A 26,192-nucleotide genomic window follows, 5' to 3' on the forward strand; every position below is an offset into this window, starting at 1 on the left:
ATAAAACCATGAGTCTCGCGCTCCCCAATGCGCAGTGAACGCCAACCGTTTATCGATCACGGCGCGTGCGGTGCCGACCCATCGGTGCAACGCCTAAATCCCACAGCCGAAAATACTACAAGTTCGGAGAACGGGTTCCGTAGATTTTATAAAAAATCTATAAAACCTAGGAGTGCGACACAAAATAGTAACAAACGGATAAAAAACGAACTCAAGCCATTGACTGAATCAATAACCATGTAAGGGCACCGCAATAATGAATTTGTTAAATTAACTTTAAACTTAGCTAATACATAGTCAACATAATAATAATAATATAAGTTATTATTATGTTGAATGATGTTGATTACGTACTAGGTATTAGCTAAGTTTTAGGTCACTTATTTGAAGAACGAAAATTTTACACACTAAATTGTTACAATTTCCACACATTCTACGTCAAAATTGTGACAGTTAACAAAGAAAGTGGTTCACTCGTTTAATGTGTAAGTTTTTATTTACATCGTATGTGGGTACTCTAACGAATGTTTTTTGCAGGCAGATCGAGAACACGAATATGACAAGGTACTATTTTCGTTTCCATGAATATACATAATTTTTATCGCTTATGCTTATAAATCAACAAAAGTTTCATTGTAACATGGTAAACTTTTGCGATCAGACAGAGATAAAAAACGTGGTGTTCTAGGATGCGATAAAAACTATTTTACCGCATTCAACAAGAACCAACTTTGCATTATTTAGTAGAAAATAAAGAGATTTTAAAGTTGTCAGAGTTTTCAAGTGGATACGAACAGTGAAGACTTATATAGGTCACTATCATGGAACCCTAAAAAATAGTCCTGGACGACAGTGGTCCGAGGCCGGGGGGCGGGCATATGCATAAGTAATGCACCGGCGAAGGGCAAGCACGCAAGCGGCGCACAGGGACAAACCCCTGCCAACGGCACAAAGGGCTTAAACTCTTCATTAGTCAATGATGACTGGGTGCCTCTCGAACATTCGCGCCTCGATGACTCGCGAGAGACAGCGCCAGAGGATCACTTGCGCAATACTTTCAATGAGCATAGAAATTCGCAAAACTCACGAAGGAATACGAGTAGCTAATGAAACAAAACTGGATAACTCACGTCTTAAATCATGTTTAGCTCGTCAAGTTTCGGGCTAATTCGTAGCCCTTCTTCTAAGAGCAACGCGATTCGGCGGCTGCTGCGCTGCAACACACGCACTGAGAGTGCGCTTCCTAGAAGGGCTACGAATTAGCCCGAAACATGCGAGCTAAACTCGATTTAAGACGTTATCCGAATTTGTTTAATGAAATATGAGTGAGTCTCACGGTTGCTTTTTTCCTGTAGGCGTTCAGTTGTTTTTTATTCCTTTATCGATTGGAATTGGATGTGTTAGCGACCAAATTAATTCCGAAGCGTTTCTAAAATTACAGTGCGCTACCCCAAATAACAACAATTTGGATAACATGTAAGTTTCAGGCAGGTGTGAATCGATTACCGCGGCGCTCGCTCCACTCTATAATTCATAGCGTCGTCGTCTGTTTGGACAAGTGCCCCGCCGGCCTTCATCAACAACACACAATAAAACTTTAACAATGTTTTCATAATCGACGCCTGCTGAAATCGCCGCCCATACGGGCAAGCAACCGCGAGCGTATTTAGGAACGACTGAATGTTGGTAATACAGTAAAAATTGTTTATAAGATAAAAAGAAGGCAAACATATCGCTGTAACGTGTAGTTTTATCACGTTTTATTTTCTTCGATACTCATGTAGGCAAGTAAATATAGAGCAGCTATTCAAACAGCAGCGAGTCGACGTCGACAATCGAATCCAATGTCGGTTGGACTACAAACGTTTCATGGCAGTGTCACGACGGCTATATGTTGATATTTCTTTGTTCGCCGTTCCCAGGCTTTTTCAAATATTCTGCATGTTTTTGTAAACTCATAGATAATTTTGGGTTACCTTATATTCAAATTCTCAAGCAAAATTCTCTGCTGTGATAGCTCAATCTGGTGACAGCTATACGATGCAAATAGTTCGCTTTGTCTGTTTTAAAATGTAATAAAATATAGAATGGCTAAGTATGCGTATTTAAATTGTCGTTAAATAATTCAACAGTTGACTGCAGTTGTTGTTGTTAAGTTGAGTTGCTGGTTGAAATAGCCCGAAACATGTCGAGCTAAACTCAGTTTAAGACGTGAGTTATCCGTTATAATAATATTTAATATGAGTGAGTCTCACGGTAGTTTCATGTTCAAAGTTGACTGCAAGAGTGAATTTCGATCATTCCACACTAACAGATGTCAAAATGTAAGAGATTCTTAGTCTATTACTGACATTGTGCATACTTAGGTAATGTATTTCCATCGGGAAAAGTCGGATCTCATCGAAATACGACGACAGCGGAAGTGTCAATTAATTAGTATTAAATGAGTGACATATTTACATCCATTAATATAACTTTATTATTAAGTGCCGCCAGCGAAATTACTGGCACTTGAGGTATTCCATCTTGGGCCTCTAGGCTGGCAACGCATCTGCAATACCCCTGGTGTTGCAGATGTTTATGGGTGGTGGTGATCTCATACCATCAGGAGACCCATTTTCTCGTTTGCCGTCCAGTCGAATAAAAAAAAGTGTCAAATGTCAAACCACGAGTTTGAAGTATGTCACATTGTTATTACCCCTACGATGAAATAATAGAGAATATAGTGTCAACACTGGCGCTGACTGAAGTAGCATGACAGGAAAATAATTGTTTAATACATAATAATACTTTACGTGGGTTTAGTTTAGATACAATTAACGGTTTCTATGAATACAAATGTTTATCAAATCACTCGTAGCCACACAAATAGTTAACGGCTAACAACTGCATTTGACTGTTTCGATAGAACCGGCCGCAATTCCCGGTGCCCCGCTTATCCAGATTACTTAACGCTTATTTATTTTGGCGTGAACGCTATGCGCACGCGCCGAAGACAGACAACACTTTACGCCTCCATTATTGCTGGTGAATGAGTTTATATTAAAATATAGAGGAACTATTCGGTATCTACAAAAAACGCTCTTTCAAATACATACTAACTAAAATTATTGATATAATTTACTTAAAATTTGAATTTTTTTAAGCTACTTTTTATAAATAAATCATGTATGTGATTAAATCAATTTTTTCTAAAGCTTTTAAAATAGGTATTGTAGATGATATTATCTTCTGTGCATCAAAAAACTAACGAATGGTCCTGTCAGGCGTGCTCTTATTTTGTATGCGCATGCGCTAAATTTGCATTAAAAGGCGTCCTCTTTATTGTCGGCGGTTCACAAAAAAAATCGCAGGTACAGAGGACGTTGGAAGGGAGAGCCGGGTGCGTATGCGCTCATTCATAGCAAACCCCTCTACAAAATAACGGTAACCGTAACCACCCCGAGGCTGCATTATCGGATGAAACGGTCGCTTCAAACCGGACTAGTTTTAACGGATTCCAGTCCCATAGTGTATCAAACGACGCATGGGACTATTCAAAATCTAGGTACGAAAATCAAGTTTGGAGGACCTACTTAAACTTATATGTATTGTGAATTGATGGACCAGTTGTTCACAGGCGAAAATTCTCAGGCTAGGGTGCCATTGCAGCCAACGGTGCCAACGACTGTCACAGGAAATGTGAGACTATCCTACCTTTTTCATATCACAAATCGGGTTCAAAATCAAAATATCTTTATTCAATATACATAGGCTATAACACTTACGAATGTTTAAATAAGTTTTTTTTAACATTCAATTGTCATCCAACCAACCAAAATTAACCGATAATTTTTGAAATAAATAAATATTGAGTACCAGTACGGAAAAAGCTCTGTTTAGAAGTATTCGGCAAGAAACTAAACAAAGTACGCAATTTGAAGTAAGGAATCGTCAATGCGGATTTGAATTATTACCTAATCCATGATATAATCATTAATTTTATATACACTTTAGATGTCAACTCTTTTGCGGGTTGCATTGCTTGCGCATTATTCGTCACAGTTAGCTCTTTGTAGCACCAAATGTACCAAAATTCTACATACGTAAGTAGTAGTAGTAGTTCCTCAGCTCTACATTTCGAAAGGGTCTTGTAAACAAACATGTGAGATTCCGCTATGCAGTTACCGTAGACTAAACAGGGTAGATATTTTGGCGGCAGATTTAATGCGTTTATCCAGTTCTGACATTACGTCGGTATTGTTCTTGAAACTGTTTAACTTAGAGCACTTTGAAGACGGCTGTTATATTATACGAGTACGCCGCTGTGTACGTTACGGACATCTCTGATCAGTACTGTGATTAAATTGACGTCACGCATCTTCAAATATCAAGTGCGTTTGAATTAAATGGTGTTTGGAAAACTTTTGGCAAATTGGAATTTTAATTGGATTTTTTTGTGATTATCTAAACAGTACCTAATTGCTTCCGATAGACTATTTTAGATATTGCTCGTAATAAGCTAACAAAATTAACCGAAAAACTAATAATAAGTAGCTAGCTGACCCGCGTGCTTTTTTATCTAATCTCTAATCTTATATATAAAAATTCTCGGATCAAAATTTTTTGTGACCAAACTCCTCCGAAACGGCTTGGCCGATTTTTATATATTTTTGTGTATATTCGGTAGGTCTGAAAATAGGACGTAAACTTTTTTTCATACTTCTACGCGGACAGAGTCGCGGGCATCAACTAGTACGATATAAAAAAACAGTTGCGCTTTAAATTAGTTCAAAACAGCAATAACTCGAACTAGTTCCTTTATCAATACGTAGAAACAGTCAATATCAAAAAACATACTATAGGTCCTCAGATACCGTTAAATCAAACTTCAATTCCTAGATAAATGAAATATAATATGCGAAATTAATACTATCATAGAACAGTTACGATGTAGCGACTTCGTTAAGGTTCTGGTCTTGAACCTACCAATTTTTTCTACCAAAATACCGAATCGAAACGTTCTTACACGATTTCAGAGAACACAGGAAATTATCCCGAATTCCCGATTTTTATATCTAAATAGCGCATTTTTATGACTTGGAAAGTAATTTACGACCGCGGCTATGGCCAAAGACTATTGATATGATCCTAAAGATCGTAAAAAAACATTGTATTTAAGTGTATTTGACGTAAATGAGACTGTAAGTTTATTTTTTGATAAATAAACGAATAAGATCGAATATTGTATGTTTTTTGTCATGTACCGATTCTGATACCGATAGTGATTTTAGTGGACAGCTCTACGGATTTCGCATTATGACGTTCGCGACCACTCTACTGCCGGTTAGGGTTGTCGATGCGTGGACGCGGCGAGGCGATGCGCGTGCGGCGCGAGGCATATGGCGGGGCCGGTACAGCACGACCAGGTGGCCCGGCGTCACGCGCGCCTGCGCCTTTTGTGTACACTATATCCCCCCACACTGTTGTGTGCTCAATGTGTGCAGTACCAGTAGCCGACACGCGGGGAACAATACAGCGACCTCCACAAACACGCTGTAACGAGGATGCGAGCCCATTCAATCGTTCTCAGACGACGTTAACACACGAAATTGTATACGGCCAGCTGATTGTTCACTTTCTGAGGAATTTTCAGTACTTAATTAAGGACGCTGAACAAATCTAGGTTTCGTGCTAATTATGTTGTCAACCGGTTGGTGCTTCAGAAAGATGAATGAGAGTCACTTGGAATCATAATGAAGTTGCCTTCATGTAGGCTGATTTACATTGCCATCGAAATCCAATCAGACGCACTGATCTTCCGAATTCGCAACCAAACTCACCAAAATACAGTAATCCGATTCCGGTCAATCCTAAAATAACTTTTTCTTTAGTCTCTCGTACTTTGATTCCTCACGTCACTGCCTTCTAGAACGGTTAAATGCGGCCCTGCTACTCATAAATTGTAATCAAATCCGTGTATCACGACGTGACTACAGCAGTACAGTAATTCTACACCGCAACACTAAATTAAACAGTCACCGAGTGCAGTTATCACGGCATTGTCAGTCATCAATTTAATTAAATACCGTACGCGCGGAAGTTCATTATGGCATGTCATTCTTACCTCACACATACTCTGGTCTCTGGCCCTGCAATGTTGTGATGGTCAAAGCAATTTTGTTGACTCCCTGCCAGCGTTAAACGCAACTGCCGGACAAATCGAGTACAGCGAATTTAATTAATCTAATTTAACGTCAATGAAAGCAAAGTGCGAAAATTCTGGGCAATGTGACAGAAAAAGCACCCATTCCATCTCATTAACATACTGGTGTACGTACATGTCGACATGCATAAGGTGAATGAAGATTTATTTTGTTTTTATCACTTAACATTAAAGGGGAACTAAATTGATGAACTAAATCGAATAGATATTTAAAGTAATACTGAGCAAAGTGATCATGCTAAAATTCATATTTTCAGTTTTATATTCTATTTTACAGTCTATATTGCAAATTCGAGCTCATAATTTTTGGAGCATCTAGATAATTAGGTATTCTGCTGAAAATGCACATTAAGTGATGATCATCATAGCAAAGATGGTGACATTACCTGTAAAATTAAACCCAAAGACATCTAACTTAAGCTTCATTCTCTTCGGGTTTCCTTACAAAAATACTCCACGCTACGAAAATGCGGTTGAAATCTCTGATTATTTTATTCTTTCATGGGGATGAAGTCGCAGCCTTAAATTAGCAGCCTTTATCGGCTGTGGTGTGCGCCACATTTGTGTGTAATTTGCTACAGATTTGTGTCATGATAAAAAAATCGTTAAGATTGGTTTTTGGAGTCTTTTTGTATTTTTTATTCCAACTCCAAATTTTGTTACTTTTACGGTCATCCATTACGGTGGTTACGGTGGTGCATAGGAGAAAATCGTGTCTGTACTCCTGTCCAGTGGTGGTGTAGCGGTATAACACACAGCACGGAATGCTGAGGACCTGAGTTCGATTCTCAGCGCTGGTCTCTTTTTCTGTGCATCTATATATGTTTCAGTTTGTATTTTCGATAAAAAATCCTTGTCTACGATTGAGATGTTAATTGGCCCGATATTTATTTCTGCTAATTACCGTGCCTCATAATAACCCGTCAAAACTAACAAAATAAACAGACAACTTTCAGACTTAATTAGGTACACTTTAGTAGACTTAGGTCTCAAAAAATGTCTGTTTATAATACACTTTTTGAGACGGTAGTATGAAGCGCGGTAATTAGCAGAGATCCTAGGTTTTTTTTATTGAACTATTGGAATATGGTTTACATTTACAACATGCAATGTAACCCTGAAGGGTGATTGCAGGTAACACAAGGGTTGACGCCCGCAATCAATTAGCGGCGTCCTACACCGAACACTTCCGCTTCCGAGCGTTTAGGGACTTCCGCCGGAGCCCTGGCCCCCGCGGTTTGTCAAGCCAATCAAGGTTTGAAATGATGCTCCAGGTACGATCAATGCCGAATGCGTTGGCGGGTGACGATCGTGATTCAAGTTTTCGGATTTGCGTTAACTTTAACAAATTACAAAAATTAGTCTGTCGGTCGCTGCACTTCGTTTAATTTTAGCATTAAAAAGAAGGTAAGCAATCTTGAGTGCTACCAATGCCTAACTAATGCAAGCATTGGTAGATGACAATTGTCTTGTTTCATTTGTATAGCATTTACGTCACTTTGGCATAGATTGAAGGTAATATATGGAACGGAGCGCCAGCAGGTGCAGCCAATACACGCATTAAAGTGTTTCATTTGTTTTAGGTTTTAAGTATGTCAACTTTGATTGGCAGAGGTTGAAGGTAAAATGTGAAACTAAGCAATAAGTGCGGCCAGTGCCTAATTTAGTACATATCATTGGTGGGTGAAAATTGATGTGTTTCATTTGTTTTAAGATTTGTGGAACGAAACGCCAGGAATAGGCAGAGCCTGTGTAGGCAGTGGGACGTAAATAGGCTGGGATGATGAGAGCCTAAGTTGAAATGTGCATGTATCTCTGGCATGTAAGAGTTAAGTTTTTTTAACTTTATCCCACCGTAGTTAAGTACGTAGATTGATTTCTACACAGAGAGTCGTCATTATTCCAAAACAAAAATGGTTAGACATTTTTTTTTTGTTTGCAGCTATCTTCCTCTTTTCATCAGTACTGGAGGCCTAATGTCCAACAGTGGACGTCCTACGGCTGAGATGATGATGATGATGAATCAATAAAATCGGCACTGTCACAGCCTAGCCGTTGGTGAGATAAGAATTAATCCAATCCTAATTTTATCGACTGCATTATCGACTTGATAGCACTTGATTTATAATTAAATAAGCAAACGTTGCGCTCGAAGATAATTAAATTCACTGTTATCGACGTTATCTTTTGTCATATTGCCGATATTTACTGAGTAACGTAACAAAGTGAACTTTGTTAATTTTGTGTTTTGGCGAATTAACAATTTATAAAACCGGCAAAGTAGGTACAGTTAAGTGTAAAAATATGTACTTATTCAATGATTATTATTCCGATTGTATTCCGACACAATAAGGAAGTAGTAATGTATTTTTGAGTGGTTAGAATAGATACTTATTTTTGAACTTGACTGTACATTATTGGCTACGCGCAGTAATCTATCTATAGGGTTCCATTAATATGCGGCTAATGCTAAACATTAAGTTTTGATCGACTATTACTTGGTTAACATGTAAAGCTTACAATGCTATGATATTCAGATGAGAAAAAAACATCCTCTCTTGCTTACCTACGTGTAGCGGAGGTACTTTTTTTTCTAAAAATATTTTACCGCTTTGTGGGCGTGGTTAGTTAACATGTATGTATACTTATACAAAATTACAGCCTTCTAGAGCTAACTGTGTACCGTGATATTTATTATTTAGGTATTTATTATAATACACATGTGTACGCACAGTTCAGGTATACATCAGACTTAAGCGGCAACTTTCATCTCATTCCGGCAGCAACAGCAGCCAGCCAATAAAGACAAACACTTAAATCCAATGGCTAACCAGGTTATCTTATTAAGCTAATTAATACTTACTAAGTTTAAGCTATAACGATACCTACAGATACCAAGTTAAGCTAGCAACACATGTACGTGACCCCCGCGGAGTACCCATTGTCTCACACGGTGTATTTTTTGTCGGCGGGGAGATAAAAAAAGGATCATGTGCTATGAAAAAATGCTCCTTTTACAAACAGCTGAGAGATAAGGTTACGAGCCTTTGACGAAATCAACGCGAGTTATCTTTCCTCGTAAAGAATGAGCACTAAGCAGCATTGAATGGATAAAAATAGTCTTAGTTTAGGATTCCCTACTCTAAGGGGCATTGGTGCTTGCTCTACCATTTCAGGAAGGAGTTGACCGCTAAGCCCACCAAAAGCTTCAAAACAAATGGTGTTGGAGTGAAACTGAGGTATGCGAAACAAACAGTGCACCATATCATATTGCAGTGTCATCTAACAAGATACGGAGGGAGGATAGAAGACTTCAAAACCCTCACGAGCGCCCGCAACTTCGTATTCGCACATTCCCGTGCCAAACAAATAGCCAATATTAATGTTTTAATTTATAACAAAAAGTAAAACCGACTCCTGAAAAAAAAATGAACAATGGAACCGACTACAAACCCCTTGAAAATATTTCTCTAGGTACCTACTAGCTCGAAGTCGGTGCCTCAGCACGAGCCAGCAGAAATGGAACAATAGTCGTCTACCTCACCTACATTATTATACTAGAGTTTCAATCCATCCTGCTGGGGTCGTGCTGAGTCACCGACTTCGAGCTAGTAGGTACATAGAAAAATATTTTCAAGGGTTTTGTAGTCGTTTCCATTTTTCGTTATTTTTTTTATTTTTATGGGGTCGGTTTTACTTTTTTGTTAAAAAATTTCTTTATTTCTCACTTTTTAGTGATTTGTAGCCGAAGAACATCTCACAACGATTCCATTAAGCCCAAACACGACTTAGGTACGTTGTTTTACAACAAAGTTCCGTTGCCTACCTTCCGGCTTCAGCATCAGATCAGTTCGAAAGAATCATTAACTTAAAGCTCCTTCTTAGTCACTTATCTAAGTATATTAAACATAATCGTTTATAGACGAGCGAGCATTTACTTAGCTTTGACGAGTTCCATTGGTCATCTACGGTCTTCTTTATCAAGTCCAGTTGAGCAAATGATACTTTCTGAATTGAAATCTTATTTTAATGCTAAAAATGCCAAAATCGCCATAGGTGTACCTATAAAGTTTGATGTTTGCCTTCGATTTCCCTAGGATCCCATCATCAGATCTTGACTTGGTGACATTGAGACCACCTCAGAAAAGTACCCTTTCGAATAAAAAAATAATTTTGAAAATCGATCTACAATTGACTGAGTAATCGGTGAACATACATAAAAAAATACAAACATTGCAACATAAAACCTCCTCCTATTTTGAAGTCGGTTAAAAATAGTAATAATTTTTACATTTCTATCTCGAAGAGTTCAATTTTAAGCCCTAAGGCCGCCTATTTTGTCTTTGTATAGGTAAACTTATTGTAATGATTTCTGGTATTCTGTAAGTAATATGTATTTGTATCTGTGTTGCTATCTATTATCTTTAAATCCAAAAAGATCCCGCAATATCTTAAGACCAGGGTAATCAGTGTGTCTTGCCCGTCTTCACATATGGAATGGAAACCACCACCTTAACAGAAAGGTCTGCTGAGAAACTCCGTGTCGCACAAAGAGCAATGGAGCGAATAATGCTCGGAATACACCTTCTGGACCGAAAGAAAAACGAGTTGAGACTAAAGTGAATGACGTAATAACAGACATAGAACGCAGAAAGTAGAGATTGGCAGGACATATTGCTAGAATGGACCACAGTCGTTGGGCGAGAAGAGTCCTGGAGTGGAGACCCCGTGCTAACACCCGCGGTAGAGGACGACCACCAAAAAGATGGACAGATGATATTCGGCAGCAAGCTGGCGTAAATTGGATGCGAGTGGCAATGAATAGGCAAGACTGGAAAAGTAGAGAGGAGGCCTATGTCCGAAGACGGGCGCTATAAGGGCTGTTATAGATAGATAGATAGATAGCTATCTATTAGTAGGTAGTCAACGACTTTTCATATCGGCTCAGTAGCTCTAGAGATTACACCGACAAACAAGCAATCATACAAATATCGAAAATACATAATTCAAAATAGGTTTTACGGGATGACCGTAAAAGTAACAAAAAATTTGGAATTGAAATAAATAATAAAAAAAAAATCCAAAAAAAAACAATCTTAACATACAAATAAAAAAAGGCTTACCTCTTTATTATATTTGGTAGGTATAGTAGGTACAGATATCTTTTACAAATTTTGATATGACTGTAGTAATTAGATATGACTGTAGTTATGAGGCGAGGCTATAAAATTATTCAATTACTTAGTAGTTGATATGATAAGGGGGATGTTTTTGCTGACTTATCTTTATCAGTTAGCACCTGTGTATGAGTAAACCTATCGCAACACGTTCTCTATTACACGAATAAGATAGTAATGATATTAGAGAAGCATAAAACCAGCAATAAACTTTAGCAAAACATTTAATTAACCTTACAAGAAATTATTCATTGATTTAGGCAATCGGTAGGCTATGATTTAATTACATATTTAGCGTAAGTTGCATGCATCAAGTTACTACATGTACTAAACGATAAGCAATGTCGAATCAGCCGTCAAAACTCCGGTTTTACTTTCTGCAAGCCATGTCCACTTTAACTTAGTAAATCGTACGATACGTAATAGATTTCGGCTTACAGAAATTTACTTAACTGAAGATTTGACAGCTGGTTTGAAATTGTGTAGTGCACTTGCGCAAATACCAGATTGTACCAGGGAGACGTTAAATTTGCTTATCTCTGTCTCAAAAAGTTATTCGGGTAAAATTATTGAATTTTAAAGTACACATATTATACCAAAACCTCGTTATGTCTGAGTGCACGCATGCAGTTATAGTTATCAGTAAATTAAAACGACTTATTGTTCTTGGCCTTCCACGTCGCTTTTGATATTCAAGTTTCATTTGCCGCTATAAGTAGTTTTTAAAAGCTTTTGATTAGCAGAACATAATTTTCGCACGGCAAACATGCTGAGTAGTTTATTGAGAGTACCTACTACGCTAGCAGCGTTTCAATCGTTTAAATATTTAGTACTTTTAGTAGGCACTAAAGTGGAAAGTCGTTTAAACGAATGTTTACTGTTTAAATTGTTCATAAAATGGTTAGGGTTTCTGAAATCTTTTGTGAAGTAGCACAGCAGCTATACTAACGAGCAAAAACAATCGGCCACTTTTCTTATAACTACTTAATAATTTGAAGTGAATATTTGTTCCTCACCTCAGTCCCATGTTACGAGTACATATATATAAATAGTTGTGGAAGTGCGTTTTACCGAGACGACAGAACGAAGGGAATAAACACTTTTTGTACCAATAAACATTATAGCTTACTTTATTTAGTTATTACCGGAGAATGTTGGGAATTCTCCGGTAATAACTCAATGTTGCTACATTGGCGCCCAACGTGGGGCTCGATTTTTTTAAATATCTAATTGGTTCTATGTAGGTATAATCACTTAGTTATAGTACTAACCTGGCGCTAGATTTCCTCTGGGCTTGGCTCCTAGAATTGCGAGATTTACGTTTGCTTTCCTCCCATCAATGATGGGATTAGGGTCTTTACACGCTCTTTCTGCTGCTGATCGATCTCCCATTATTACCTGTAAAAAGAATTACTGTTAGGTACCTACTTAGGCTTGTATATCAATGGATAAGATAGAACAGCAACCATGCGCTAGTTAGCAATCATCGCAAGGTCTTTGGGGAAGGCAAACGAATTGTTCCGAGTTTCGGGCAAATCGCGATATCAATTTGAAATACTCGTAAGTGATCCGTTTATTTCAATTTGTCTGAGTGTAATGTTTATTTTGTTCCATAATCAGATACTACATGTTGCATAAGTTAGCTTTATACAAACGTGACCACCGAAAATCTGACCAACCAGTCGAAAATCGTATCGCATGCATAACCAACTATCAGAAGTCAACTCTCTCTCTCTCTCTCTTTGATTGACTGACTAGTAGAAGTACATGATTTACTGACTACTAGAAGATATATAAATTGTTTTATTGTTCATCCGTTCAGTGGAGGGACAACCTGTAAATGGTGGACGGAAGCACCGGAATGCAGAAAGCAGAAGCCTGCGAGTTGCTGCCGTTGCTGGTATTTTCTTGGAAAGGAATAATTATGTTCATCAGTGGATGTCTATGTAGATGATTGTATTTTGAAACAATTGAGTAAATTAAGCCTAGTCGTGTCGTGATCGTGACACAAATGCCCTCGTCACGGTAATTGACGTAAAAGTTAAACTTAAGTTGCGTTTATCACAAAATGAACCAAACTAATTGTTAATACGTCGTAAATTTAAAAATACAACTCAATAAAATACAAATATTCTTTGATAAACACCACACACCCTTATCGTGAGTTTATAAAAATAAAAATGCAGGGTAGACAATGGGCGCCGGGCGGTCTTACTCACGCGATTTCAACTAGACAACCAATTATTTATGCACAAACCAAGGATGAATATGAACGATTTCACCGCTTCTTTCTATCACACAGTATTAAACGAGGGTAGAAAGAGATATCACTATTTCACATGCGATAGCGAACGTCAGCGCGTTAGAAAATACGGCCTCTGGTCCAAATAGGTCAAAATACTTTCATTGGGTACATGCTATTGTTTTCAATTGGTTTTCGTACAACATAGTAGTAGTAGTAGTAGTATGTTCTTGTACCCAAATGGCTGTCTGGAAGAGATGGCTTTTAAGCGATATGACCGCCTATTGTCTACCCTGAATCTAAGTGTTTATATTATAAGTTTTTTGTACTGATTTATGGTATGCAATAAAGAATATTTGTATTGTATTGTATTGTACCCCAGTGGAGGACGCCGGCGACGCGGCATTACCTATTGTAATGAAAACATGAGCTGTAGGTCTCGGTGTAACCATCGACCCACCAGCGCCGCATGGCCTCCCGCCCCCCTCGCACAACAAGCACTTGCATACAACAAGCAGACCGTTTCAAAACACTGAAGCTCCCACTAACCTGGTCGGAATACATAATATCGGATGGGTTGATCAAATCGACAACTAAAGTAAAATGTCTGATGACCTCCGGATATCGGCGCAGTGACGTCACACTATTGAAAATTTAAATCAGTCCAACTCTGTTTTTGTAACGTGTCACGAAGAGTGCAAGTAAAAAACTCATCGCATATAGACGGTGTTTACCCAAATTTATTTTGAGAGTATTTAAAATTATAATTTCGTGAATGCCAACAGGCTAACAGGAGTCCGTTCTTAATTCATACGTGCCCATCGAGGATGTTATTAAAGTATGGATTAATTAATGCTTTAAAGGTAATTTAATGTAGGTAAACTTACACGTACATAATATTATGAAATCTCGGTACTCACGTCACGTTATCTACAAATTAGGTGTTTAACCTTACATTGGAGATGTCTAGTCAATAGTAGGTAGTATATTTTACTTAGGGGCTGTTTCACCATCCATGATATGTTAACGGCGGTTAGTATTTGTTTAGTTCGAATAGACGGATCACATTTAACAGTCAGTTAACACTAATCAATGGATGGTGATTAAAATTGTATGAAATTCAATTACCATGCAGGTTTTTACTTTTTAAATTCACGTTTTAACTACGGTAAGTCAATCTAAACAGCCTGACGATCAAATTCCAAAGAGCGTTTATACCTGCTGAGCTGGCAACGTTGCATTTTTGTTAGTTTTTCTCGATTATTCCATAAAAATTGAATGAAAATTAAAAATGTTGTCTGATAGAACACTTATTAATATATAAGTTAATGTGTCTACTCCAATAATTAACAGTTATAGACTTTTATATTCTTTAAAAACTAATTAATGTTAATAAACGGTTGTTCTGCTATTAATGCACACAAAAAAACTTGTGCGCTTTAATAGCGGAAGAAGAGGTAAAAGACGATAACCTTTTTATTGTTCATATTATTCGGGCACCAGTCTCTACGATACAGGTCTGGCAATAATAATGACCAATAAGTACAGTCAGCATCAAAAGTAGCTGTACACTTTTGTACTTCGTCGTTTCACAGCCACGTACTAAAGACCGATGCAAGATTATCAGTGTGTCAGTCAATGCGACTGAGTAAAAAAGTGATCCGCTATTTTTGATGCTGACTGTACTATACCGATGTATATAAACTTGTAACAGATGGTGGTGAAATAAATAAATTATTAATATTATTTATTAGTTCTATAGCAGATACGTTGCAGATACAGGTGCGATTGGAGCTCTCAACATTTTTATACGTTTCGATATCGATTTACTTATAATGAAATGCGTTTGTCAAAGCGTACTAAATAAAGTTAGCTACGCGCGATAACATGAAGTTTGCATCGTATGATTAACCAGCGACGTGAAAAAAAGCCGCAGCCCGGTAATATATGTACAGATGTACGTCACACATGTTAGGTTTTCAGCATGGAGACAAAAGGAATCGAGCGAGCAGTCTTTTTCTAAGTTGCTATACTCATACTCTTTTATTGGTAATATCATTATTACATGTCATTTTGTATATAAGAGAGAGAGAGAGAGTGCAACCCATTTGTTCCTTGGAACTAATTGATAAGTTTGGCTCGATTTTGAAATTGGTTACTTCACGGCTTTTCCGTTTCTTATAATAACGAGATTAGCCCGCAATCTGACATACTGACATTTATTTGAAATCTGAATTACATATTTTAACTAGGTAGTCAGCTGTAACGTAGCTCATTTCTGCTTCATAATACCGATAAAAACTATTTTTTATCGAAAATATCATTAAATTAGACAGATTTCTTATTGTGTGCACAAATTCGATACACGATTACAAGGAGTTAAAAATATATCACGCAATTACTTGCTGTTTTTAGTTAATTTAATTATTGAAGTGAACTAGATATAAAAATTGATATGAAGAATTCCCCAAAAGTCTTAGATTCTTGTACATCAATATCGTTAGACTTCGATTACACGCTAATAGGGATGTTGACACCATTAAGAAATAATTCGAAGACACGACTCCAGTAAAAAAACGCTTTATTTTAGCCTTGAAAACCAGATTAATTTTCGATTAACTGCAAAATTTGATTTTTTGTTGATTTAAAATAAATAAATAGTTAGTTGATTGAGTGTGCGAACAAGTGACGTCATAAGTTGCTCTTTCCATTCAAACTCTATGGGAGAATTGTGTTTTGACAGCTCATAAAAAGTACGTCAATTGATTGGTGGTGTCAACATCCCTATTCTGGCGTCATTTCAGTCCATCATTCTGCTCAGAATTACCGTGTACCTTACCTATCCCTCTCAGACTGACTGACTGATAGTCCAGACTGATGAAAATCAATATATTTATTATTTATTTTATTCGTCAATCCGATGTGAATGACAGATCAATTACATTGTTTACTTTAATTTATTTTAATTGTATTAATCGATTTAATTTAACTTTACTGGCTTTTGAGACAACGGGGTGTTGGGGTCGGAGGCTAAAGCCTTTGTTAAGGAGGAAGGGCGTCGTATCAGCGAGAAGTTCTGATGCTTGCGCGGGTGCTTTTCTGGCGCAAAGGTTGTCCATCGCTATTCAGCGTGGTAACGCGGCAAGTGTGTTGAGCACTTTTGCGCCCGGGGCCACTCAAGGGGGGCTTTTGGACTTCACTTAAACATATTTTCTACTCCTATACTGTAATATGTGATTTACTTAATCACGAACAGTAATATAACAACATACATAACAAGGTTCTGGAAAAGTCTATATTGTCTATTCCCCATAACAGCACTGTATCGTAATGTTGCTAAAACGATACTGAGGGCCTACTATGAAGTTCAAAAATTGAAGTTCTTATCGTACCGTCCCTCTCGCTCTCATATTAAATAGTATAAGTGTCAGACGGACCGCACGACGCGAACTTCGAGTCTGGAGTTTTGTAGTAGCCCTGCTGCAATCACTTACTTTTTTTTTTTAATTCGTACGTTCGGACACGCTAAGGTGCCAGTTACATATTTTATATGGTTTTATACAAAAAAAAAACTTTCCGAACCTACTAATCCATAGCCTGCCACCATTTAAGTAATGCGTATTATTAACATCGACACAAGCAAATAAACGTTAATCAAAAACAAAATTTAACTTAGACATATTTTGACGTTTTCATATTTCTCACATGTTTATTGTTGTTTACCTTCTCTTTGCGGTTGCGATACTTTTTACTAAAGTATGAAAACATTTCAAGTTTACTTTTTCTCTAATTTTGTATTTTAATTAATAAGTACCCAAGTCGAAGAAAAAGTATTGTATGCAACGTTGTATAAGTAAGTCAAAAAAAGCTCGCGGCGTCTTTTTCTTACGATGTTCGCTAAAGCTCACATCGTAACTCACGCCACTCACCTTTTTTGAATCCTGTTATACAACTGTTGCATAAAATACTATTTTACATTTTTAGGTGACAGAGAGTGATATTTTATTTTAATTTTAACGTCATTTGTAATTCGATTTTAACGCATGAGGATTTGATTTTATATGACATTTAGTATTATTTTATCATTTATTTGATTTTAAATTTTGATTGTGATATAATTTCTGGTTTTCACATGTTGTATTTTATAATATTTAATTGATGATTATGTTTGAATTGTAATCATAAAATACTTTGTATTTTAATGTTTGTTATAATGTATTGTGAATATTGAATTAAACTATCCTTTAACTTTATAATAAATAAATAAAAATGTGGATTTATTAATTTAATTTAATTGTAATTTTATAACTTGACATGACATTGTTTATAATCAGAAATAAAGATTAATTAAATAAATAGAAATGAGGGAAAACCAGAATAATGGAGTGAGTTGACGCCAGAATGAGCGTGTAACAAATCTTATGCATTTGTCAATATCAATTGATTACTAATAAATTAAGTAGCACTTAGGTACGTAGTGAGCTAATAAAATAAACCATTCAGATGACAATGAAGGTGCATTAAATTTTTTATTTCGTTTTCAATTACTGTACCTATTAGAAAAATTAGTACTTGATTACAGATTAAAAATCATCGTGTATTGTTTTTTTGATTCAGTATTTGTCCTGCGAGAACATCGCACTTTCCCATAGTGAAAAGTAGCACGATTAACATGTGCTACTAATATTATACTTTTTATTCCGATATTCCCACGGGATAGGATACTCGAAATAACTACCGCTGGGCTTAAGGTCATGAGATTTGGTCTGTAGTAGTACTCGTAGCTGGACGTCTGGAATAACACATAGGCTACTTTTTAATCCGATATTCCCACGGGATAGGGATAAAATTTTGTACAGTTGTTCTTAACACAACCTCAATGAAGACCATGATATAAATTTTGGGATTTCCCGGGGGAATTTTGTAAAATCCCGGAATTTCAATTGTAACGTTTCATTGGTTTTATTGTTTCAATTGTTGTTTTATTTAACGTTTGGGCTCCACAGAAAACCAGCGTTACTGCACATAATGTGCGGCAACACATGCTAAGTGGAGACCCTTTTTGGTATCCTGCCGTGTCACCTAGTAACATAGTTTTAGTGCTAGTTCTAGTCTTAGTTTTAGGTGGTACTTATGGAGCCAAAATAAACCTTTCTTTCTTCTTTCTTTAACTACCAGATCGAATAGCTTACGAGTACGAAGCCGCGGGTAAACTGTAGTTAGAAATAAATGCCATGCCATTGTTACAGAACACCATTGATATAAAAGGCAACGACTGAAAAATTGTCCCAAAAGTTAACTAGGTAGTCTAGAACCAAAGCAACGATTGCGATTTGGTAGGTTGTTTAACCAATACCCCTCCTCCTAACTATTTATTTCAGATAAAAGTACCGACGTAGATAACATTGAATGAACCACTAAGCACTAACATAATATGTAGATACAAACACAGAATAGGTGAATAAAGTCATTAGTAGATTGTACTGAAAATTTGGAACAGTGGTTATCTTATTGTTAACTTCTTATACTAGAGTAAAAAATATCAAATTTATTCATTAAGTGTTGACATCTTCATAAAAAAATGAAAACCAAAGATTTCTAAAATTATTGCTGCATAAATAATTAGTGTTGTTATTTTGACGGAGAATAGGACGGAGTGGAGGAGATTAGGAGAGGGTTACATCCAGCAGTGGTAGATAAAGTGGGTGATAGATAAAGCCTGAGAAAAGAAGAAAGAAGAGGAAGAAAATTTTTCTTGCCTATTTTCAGTTTTATATAATCCAGTCTCTGCTTATAACCCTGGCAACAGATATCACGTTGGCAATTAGAATAGTGCACCTAGGTGCTTAATAAACAATCAGTGCATCTCGAAGGCTAGCACTGACTGTCGAGTGATGCCAAAAACTAGACTCAAGATAACATTGATAGTACATAGTGTCTTAAAATTAGTCCGAATTATTTCAGCAGATCCTTTCGTTTTGGTCTGATCGAACACGCCTTTAAAAAAATATCATAATTTTTTATTTAAAATGTGGTCACCTCACGATTTCGACGCGGTCACTTTGAAGATAGAATAATGTATGGAAACATTTATTGTCCACCATGATGAAGGAATCTTGAAACATTTTAACAGGGATGTTTAGTTAAACTAATACTACCTACCATCTATTTAATAGATGCTTTTGAAACGTTCCGGAAGAATTTTAAAATATCTCGTTTAATGTCGATCTAGTTAAACTCTCAGTGGAAAGTCTTCTGAAAGGCTCAGAATACAGAAATGTTTATTTGCTAGAAACAGATACAAAGATGTTGTATTTTTTTATCCACGGTACCTATTAAAGTCTGCATGGAGGGAGACATGCAAATTATGTTATGTTATGTTTTGTTAAAAATACCATGTTATACTAAGCATGTCAATGAATTATTCCTAGTTTTGTGTGATGAATGTGATAACAATATAATAAATAACAGTACCTACCTACAGTAAGAAATAGAGGGTGCCAATATAAGAAATAATAAAAAATAATATACAATGGGGAATGGATGAAAATTTTAGAAACGCTTGAAACTTTTTTTATCGATAGGAATAACCTTTCTAATTAACAGAAAAAAATATCAGATTTTTAAGTAGCATCTGCAATACCCCTGGTGTTTATGGGCGGTGGTGATCTCTTACCATCAGGAGACCCACTTGCTCGTTTGCCATCCAATCGAATAAAAAAAAACAATTAATTTAAAAAATAAAAGAGTTTTCTTTACCCACAAATTACGATAGTCCGATCGGTTACGGGTTGTTCCATAGCCCAGAACAAAAAACTTTAAAAAAGAATTTATGTGTATTTGACTCGTTCGTGTTGACGGTTTTGACAGAAGCTCATGTCAGTTTCTATGGGCGTGTACAGCTACATATTAGTAATCTGTGTTATGAACCCACATAGTAGCCATCAACTTGTAAAGTGAGTGACTACGAAAGTCGCGATATGCGATATAAGCTTTGCGTACGCGTGTTTTATTGGCAGACGTGTCCCAGAACCAGAACTCATTGATCTAGATTAAGTACATAATCGTATGTATGATTCAGAATTACTTATTGGGGATTATTCCGTAAATTGTCATGTATGAAACCAAACCAGTAGTATAGGTATATTTCTATTGTTAGACCACTTTACAATATGATGTTCTAAATTGTACAGGTGATTTACTCGACCAATGTTTACACAAAGAAGAAGAAGCAGAGAAGCAGAGATGAAAGTTAAGTACGATATGTAAGAATTCGTTTGGGGTGTAGATACGATTGCACGCCCGTAGGCTCGAGAGGCGTGCCCAAAACCGTTTCGCCCAATCACTCGGACGCGAACATTACTATGCTACTCTCGCCACGCCTCACTGATTCAATGTTGCTTTAGGTATTTTGAGTAAGGCTTTGTTATTGTCTTTTATTTTTATTTGCTCAGGGTCACCAAGTAGAAGTTGTGCCATTACATGATAGAACGGCATGTAATACAGAGCAGTTTAAAATGTAACTTTTAATACTTACAAGTTTTTTTGCTGTACTTATATATATGTATACCAAATGTAAAGTCAATAAACATACCAGATTTAACGTAAATAAAACGACGATACGACAGCCTAACGACAAGGCAAAATAAACAAAAGCTTGTAAAAATTCAGACCACATTTTGCAGAGGTCCATTATTACTTCAAGTGGCCAGGATAAGGCGTATTAGTAATATAAAATATTGGCTCAGTTTGCACTGACTCCTTCTTTGCCTAGCCCACAAAAATGAAAATAAATAGGCAATTTGTTTATTCCATTAGTTTCCCATTTTATTTGGAGTTGGTCTTCCTAGTCATTTTTCGCCAGTTACATCTATTCTGCGTTGCAGCATTCTATTTGGGTTTATTAATAATAATAAAACATTTTAAGTACTTGATCATTGAGTAGAATAGGATGGATTTAAGAAAACCTACCTACCTACTTTGGATTATGACTAAACTAATTAATTTATTGTTGATAAAAAATATTTACTTACTATACGAAAGGATAAGATATGAATAATAGTGTTGTTATCACTTATTATCAGGTAGTTTTATTTCTTTGGTAATTAACGTAGTACCCACAATCATTAGGAGGTTACCAAGATGACGAAGCGAAGGAAAACAGAGCTGTAGATGTACTTCATTCAACAATTATACACACAATCTTGACTTAGGAGTAAAACACAATTCTAACTAACTTTAAAAAAAACAACAAATAAGTAATAATTTAAATTTTATTATTAGATATTATTTAAAATCGCAAACCGTTGAAAGTTTGTAAATCATCTGTGAGAATATGCTTACACAATTCTACGATTCGTCTTTCTTGGCATCTCTCATTCATTAGGAACTAATTAGCAGTTACTAAAACCTCCACAAAAATACAAGTATCGACAGATTTTCTACGAAATAGTTGGCAGACGAAAATCAAGTACCTATCTACTAAAGATGAAATTCTAAAAAGGGATTGGGTCAGATTTTGGACGGTGATAGACGGGACGGGATCAACGAACCTCTTGAAATTAAGGGCTGCCCCTGAAACGTGATGAAGGCTGATCCGACTGATCGCGATAGGGCTGCCACAATAATTAATGTAAGCAAATAACGAGAGACTACCGAGTATCTTAAAATAAATAATAATAATAATAAATATCACGGGACAATTCGCACCAATTGACCTAGTCCCAAAGTAAGCTTAGCAAAGCTTGTGTTATGGGTACTAAGCAACGGATAAATATAATTATATAGATAGATACATACTTAAATACATATTAAATTATTGAAGTTTTGAAGTTTTTTATTATGTACCTACTTTCAGCAATGCAAACTACGACTACAACTCGAAGCAGTAAGACAGTGGTTGTATTGTCTTTGACTACAACTTTAAAAGAAGTTTAGTTAGCTCTTTTTAAGAACATGTCCGTTTTTTTTAATTAGTGGAAAAAAAATCTAATATAATAGGTATCATCAATGAAGTTAGATAATTGATAAAGCGAAAGGTACACTTTTTTGTAAAAATGCTCTCATAAATTACAAGCAATAACTTTTAAGTTTTCAATTTTGTTTCTAAGTAGTCATATTGTTACGTGGCCTTTGTCCAAAATTTCGAGATGCCTCAAAAATTCCCAAGAGTTCCACGCTGATTTCATAACTCTAAATCTACCTAGTGATTGGAATTTTTTTATTTTCTGCGCAGCTATTTTAATTTGTTTTCCGTTAGAACCTTCTGCAATAATAACACAACAGTACAATATACAGAAATAAAAGCCTTGTAAATAATATTATAGCCAGCCCTTTTATTCCGATCTGGTATTTTTTTTCTAAGTGAGCAGTAAAATCGTCAAAGAAATCTGAAAGTTCCTGGTTTTTTTTTAACTTTAAAACCTTCCTATGTAGGTAAGATTATGACTGGTCGTTTTTCACTCCGAAGTATGCAAAAATCCGAAATATTATTATTATTATTTATTCTCAAAAATGTACATAGTTTTAGTTACACCACTAATTTCGCCAAACTATGACGTTTATTGGCGAATATTGATTGGATCAAGTTCAAGTCATGATTCAGTTCATTTTCCATCCCCTGCATACCACCCGCAGTGTATCGGATGTCTTTTGTTTCCCGGCACTACTTCATCACGTCGCGGTGCGTTCACCGTGGCGCTTTCTATAAGATTCACTGCGACGTGATTTTTTTGTTTTTTTTACGGATTTTTAGGAAAACAAAGAGAGTTTTTATTTATGTTTTAAGACTAGCAAATCCGGATACTGAAATATTGAAGGGGAACTGTCCCTCGTGTGCGAATAATTATATTGACAAAAATATGCCGGAAATCATATTTAAAGACAAATTTAGAATCTGTCTTTAAAATGACAAAACAATGACTTGGGCGACTATAAAGCCTTTAATTTTATGGTATTGTCTTTTAATAAAACCTAACATAGGTATTAAATCTATAAAAAAACCCAAAAAGACAACACGCGTTGATCTTTGACTCAATGTAAATTGTGGAAAGTGAAATCAAAGAAAATGTGGTGAAATTCAAATATATGTTTGAGTTTATACCAGATTTAATTAATTAAATGATAAAGCATTTTCCATGTACTTACTTAGAAGATTTGATTGCACTGTATTATACTTAATTATTTAAATTATGGGGTAGCCCTATGTCCAACAGTGGACGTCCTTAGGCGGATACCTATGATGATGATAATTTAAACCAGAAGTTTTCAAAACATGGGATGTCGATTTTCACTGACTTGCAGAGATCGAATTGAGTTTTCATTTGTTAAATATCTGAAATAGGAGGTATGTGCCCAGCAGTGGGACGTATATAGGCTGGGATTATGATGATGATGTATCTAAAATATATACAGGTTGATGTACATTCGATGTCAAAAGCAAGAAGAAAACGTCAACAAAAAGTAGCAGATATGTAGTAGAATCTTTGACCGTTCTTGATGCATAATTCTACTTTTAACAAACAAAATTAGACCATGCTCCAAGATCGCAAGTACATACGTAAAATTTATCGTCAATAGTTTCCCCGGGCTTTGTCGGCCCCGATGTGTCACGACCGGTGCACCGCGATTATTGCAGCGACCCAACTCAGGGGGGCTAGTACGAAATTCGAAAATCGAAGTTCGTATCGTACCGTCCCTCTCACTCGCGTATTAAATAATATAAGCGTCAGCGGGACGGCAAGATAGGGAGTTCGAATTTTGCACTTCGTAGTACAGGGCAAGGGGCTCGGCCCCCGTACCCTACCCTAGGGTAACCTACCCGAGAATTGAAAATGGGGTTGTGATTCATTTCCCATGCCCGCCACTCGCAAAGCCTCCGAATTATATCTGCGACTCACGCTTTTAAACAAATGGGACATTCACTTACATCTGTTCATTTTTGCTTTCGATTGATTACAAATGGAATCATTAACGTGACGCGTATATAGATTTGTCTAAGCAATAGCGATTAATACTAGTAAACAATAGTCGTGAAATTGCGAAACGTGACTGAAGTGGTGACCTGTCGTGATAACTTGAGGAAGAATTCTGAAATCTTTTCAAGTTTGCCACCTTTATTAGCAAAGAACGTCAATTCGCGAAGTCGGCCAATAAAGTACCTACTGATGTTATTTGCTTTCGCTTTGAAACGAGCATGACGTGACCATTTCGAAATATAATTCCGCAAATTTGTTCGTCAACGAGAAAGCTCAGTGTCAAATTCAGCAGTGTTTTTGTGTCGGATCGAGTCGACACAAGCCACCTGTGCGGAGAGGGCACGACTTCCGTGTTTGATGTAATTTTGCGATACAGCTCGTAGGTATAGGAATACATTATACACACATACTTGTTGCCGGCTTAGGTAGGTACGTTGTAGTAGCATTGAGGTGCGATAACACGCTTAACCGTGCGATATGCGAGCCGTTTCAGTACACAATCAGACTCAGCAAAGCCATTTCTAATTTCAAACTGAACAGCGCTTTCTTACTAGGTATACCTAATGTCAGCTTTATAGAACAATGTATTTCAAACATAGTGATGGCCTAAGCCTTTTATTTTATTTATATGCTTCTCATTTCCTAAAACAAAAGATGTAAGGAATCACTCGGTAGTAACAAAAAAAATTAAATAACTGAATGATTCAGGTATTTGCGTCTTCGTGGAGGTCCATATAATTGAACTATAATGATTTTACCTTGGTCCTCTGTAATCAACTGCGCTTGTGGTAGCGAAGGAGCGAGATAAAAACGTTGTAATTAATTAAAAACGTAAAAGAAACTCACGAAGCCATATCCTCGACTCTTGCTGGTCTGCCGGTCTGTGATGACGACTGCCTCCTCGATATCGCCGTAGACGGCGAAGTGTTCCCGGAGGCTCTTGTCCGTGGTGTGATAGGGCAGGCCTCCGACGAACAGCTTCGTCCAGGTGGTGTCCTTCTGGCCGGGCAGGGCGCCCAGCGCCAGCAGCCCCTCGGGCTCGCCTGGCAGCGCGCCCGCCATCAGCATGCCTTGAACTGTCTCCGTCGCGACGGCCACGGTCACAGGTGCACTAACACTCGCGCTGAGCGCTGGTCCTACGGCTCCTAAAGCTTTGTTGGTTTGTAAACACGGTCCGCTGGGTCGGACTGGGACGGGCGTTTGGTGTGGAGGTCGGGCGCGGACTGCTCTTGTAAACGCACGTGGCGCTCGCTACTAATTTTAGCCCCGCTCCCCTCCCGCCAGCAGATGCGCCGGCTCCGCTCCGCGCCACATGCGTGGCGTGCCCTACTGCCTGCCGCTACCCTCACGTAACGCTAATGATATGCCTCTTGCCTCGTTATCATTTAGGTATTTTGGATTTTGAGACATTGTTTTAGAACGTACCTACTTACCTGTAAATAATTTATAATACATCCAAAACCGTTTATGGCGACACCAGTTATATCGACATATCGGATGCATCTAACGACCAAAAAAGTCCCAACACGACGTTACATACCAAAATAACACTGGTTATACCTAAAGACCAACCGTGCCCGACGACCAAATAT

The 26,192-nt window shown here is 37.0% G+C and overlaps 1 protein-coding gene across 4 annotated transcripts in view; it reads right to left on the bottom strand.

The window, feature by feature from the left end:
* The window catches only part of LOC141438442 (RNA-binding protein 24-like), a 42,292-nt gene extending 16,446 nt beyond the window's left edge, over positions 1-25,846 (bottom strand). For 2 of the 4 annotated variants that reach the window (XM_074102319.1, XM_074102318.1), the window contains exons 1-2: positions 25,447-25,845; positions 12,654-12,780 (exon numbers count right to left, since the gene is read on the bottom strand). In XM_074102319.1, the coding sequence (XP_073958420.1) occupies positions 12,654-12,780; positions 25,447-25,668 (349 nt within the window). In that variant the 5' untranslated portion in view covers positions 25,669-25,845. Of the gene's footprint in view, positions 1-12,653; positions 12,781-25,446 lie in introns of all 4 variants that reach the window. The other 2 variants (XM_074102317.1, XM_074102320.1) reach the window with 2 other exon arrangements.
* Positions 25,847-26,192: the final 346 nt, after the last annotated feature.

This window comes from Choristoneura fumiferana, chromosome 18, assembly GCF_025370935.1.
Source record: "Choristoneura fumiferana chromosome 18, NRCan_CFum_1, whole genome shotgun sequence".
NCBI classification, from domain to species: Eukaryota; Metazoa; Arthropoda; class Insecta; order Lepidoptera; family Tortricidae; genus Choristoneura; species Choristoneura fumiferana.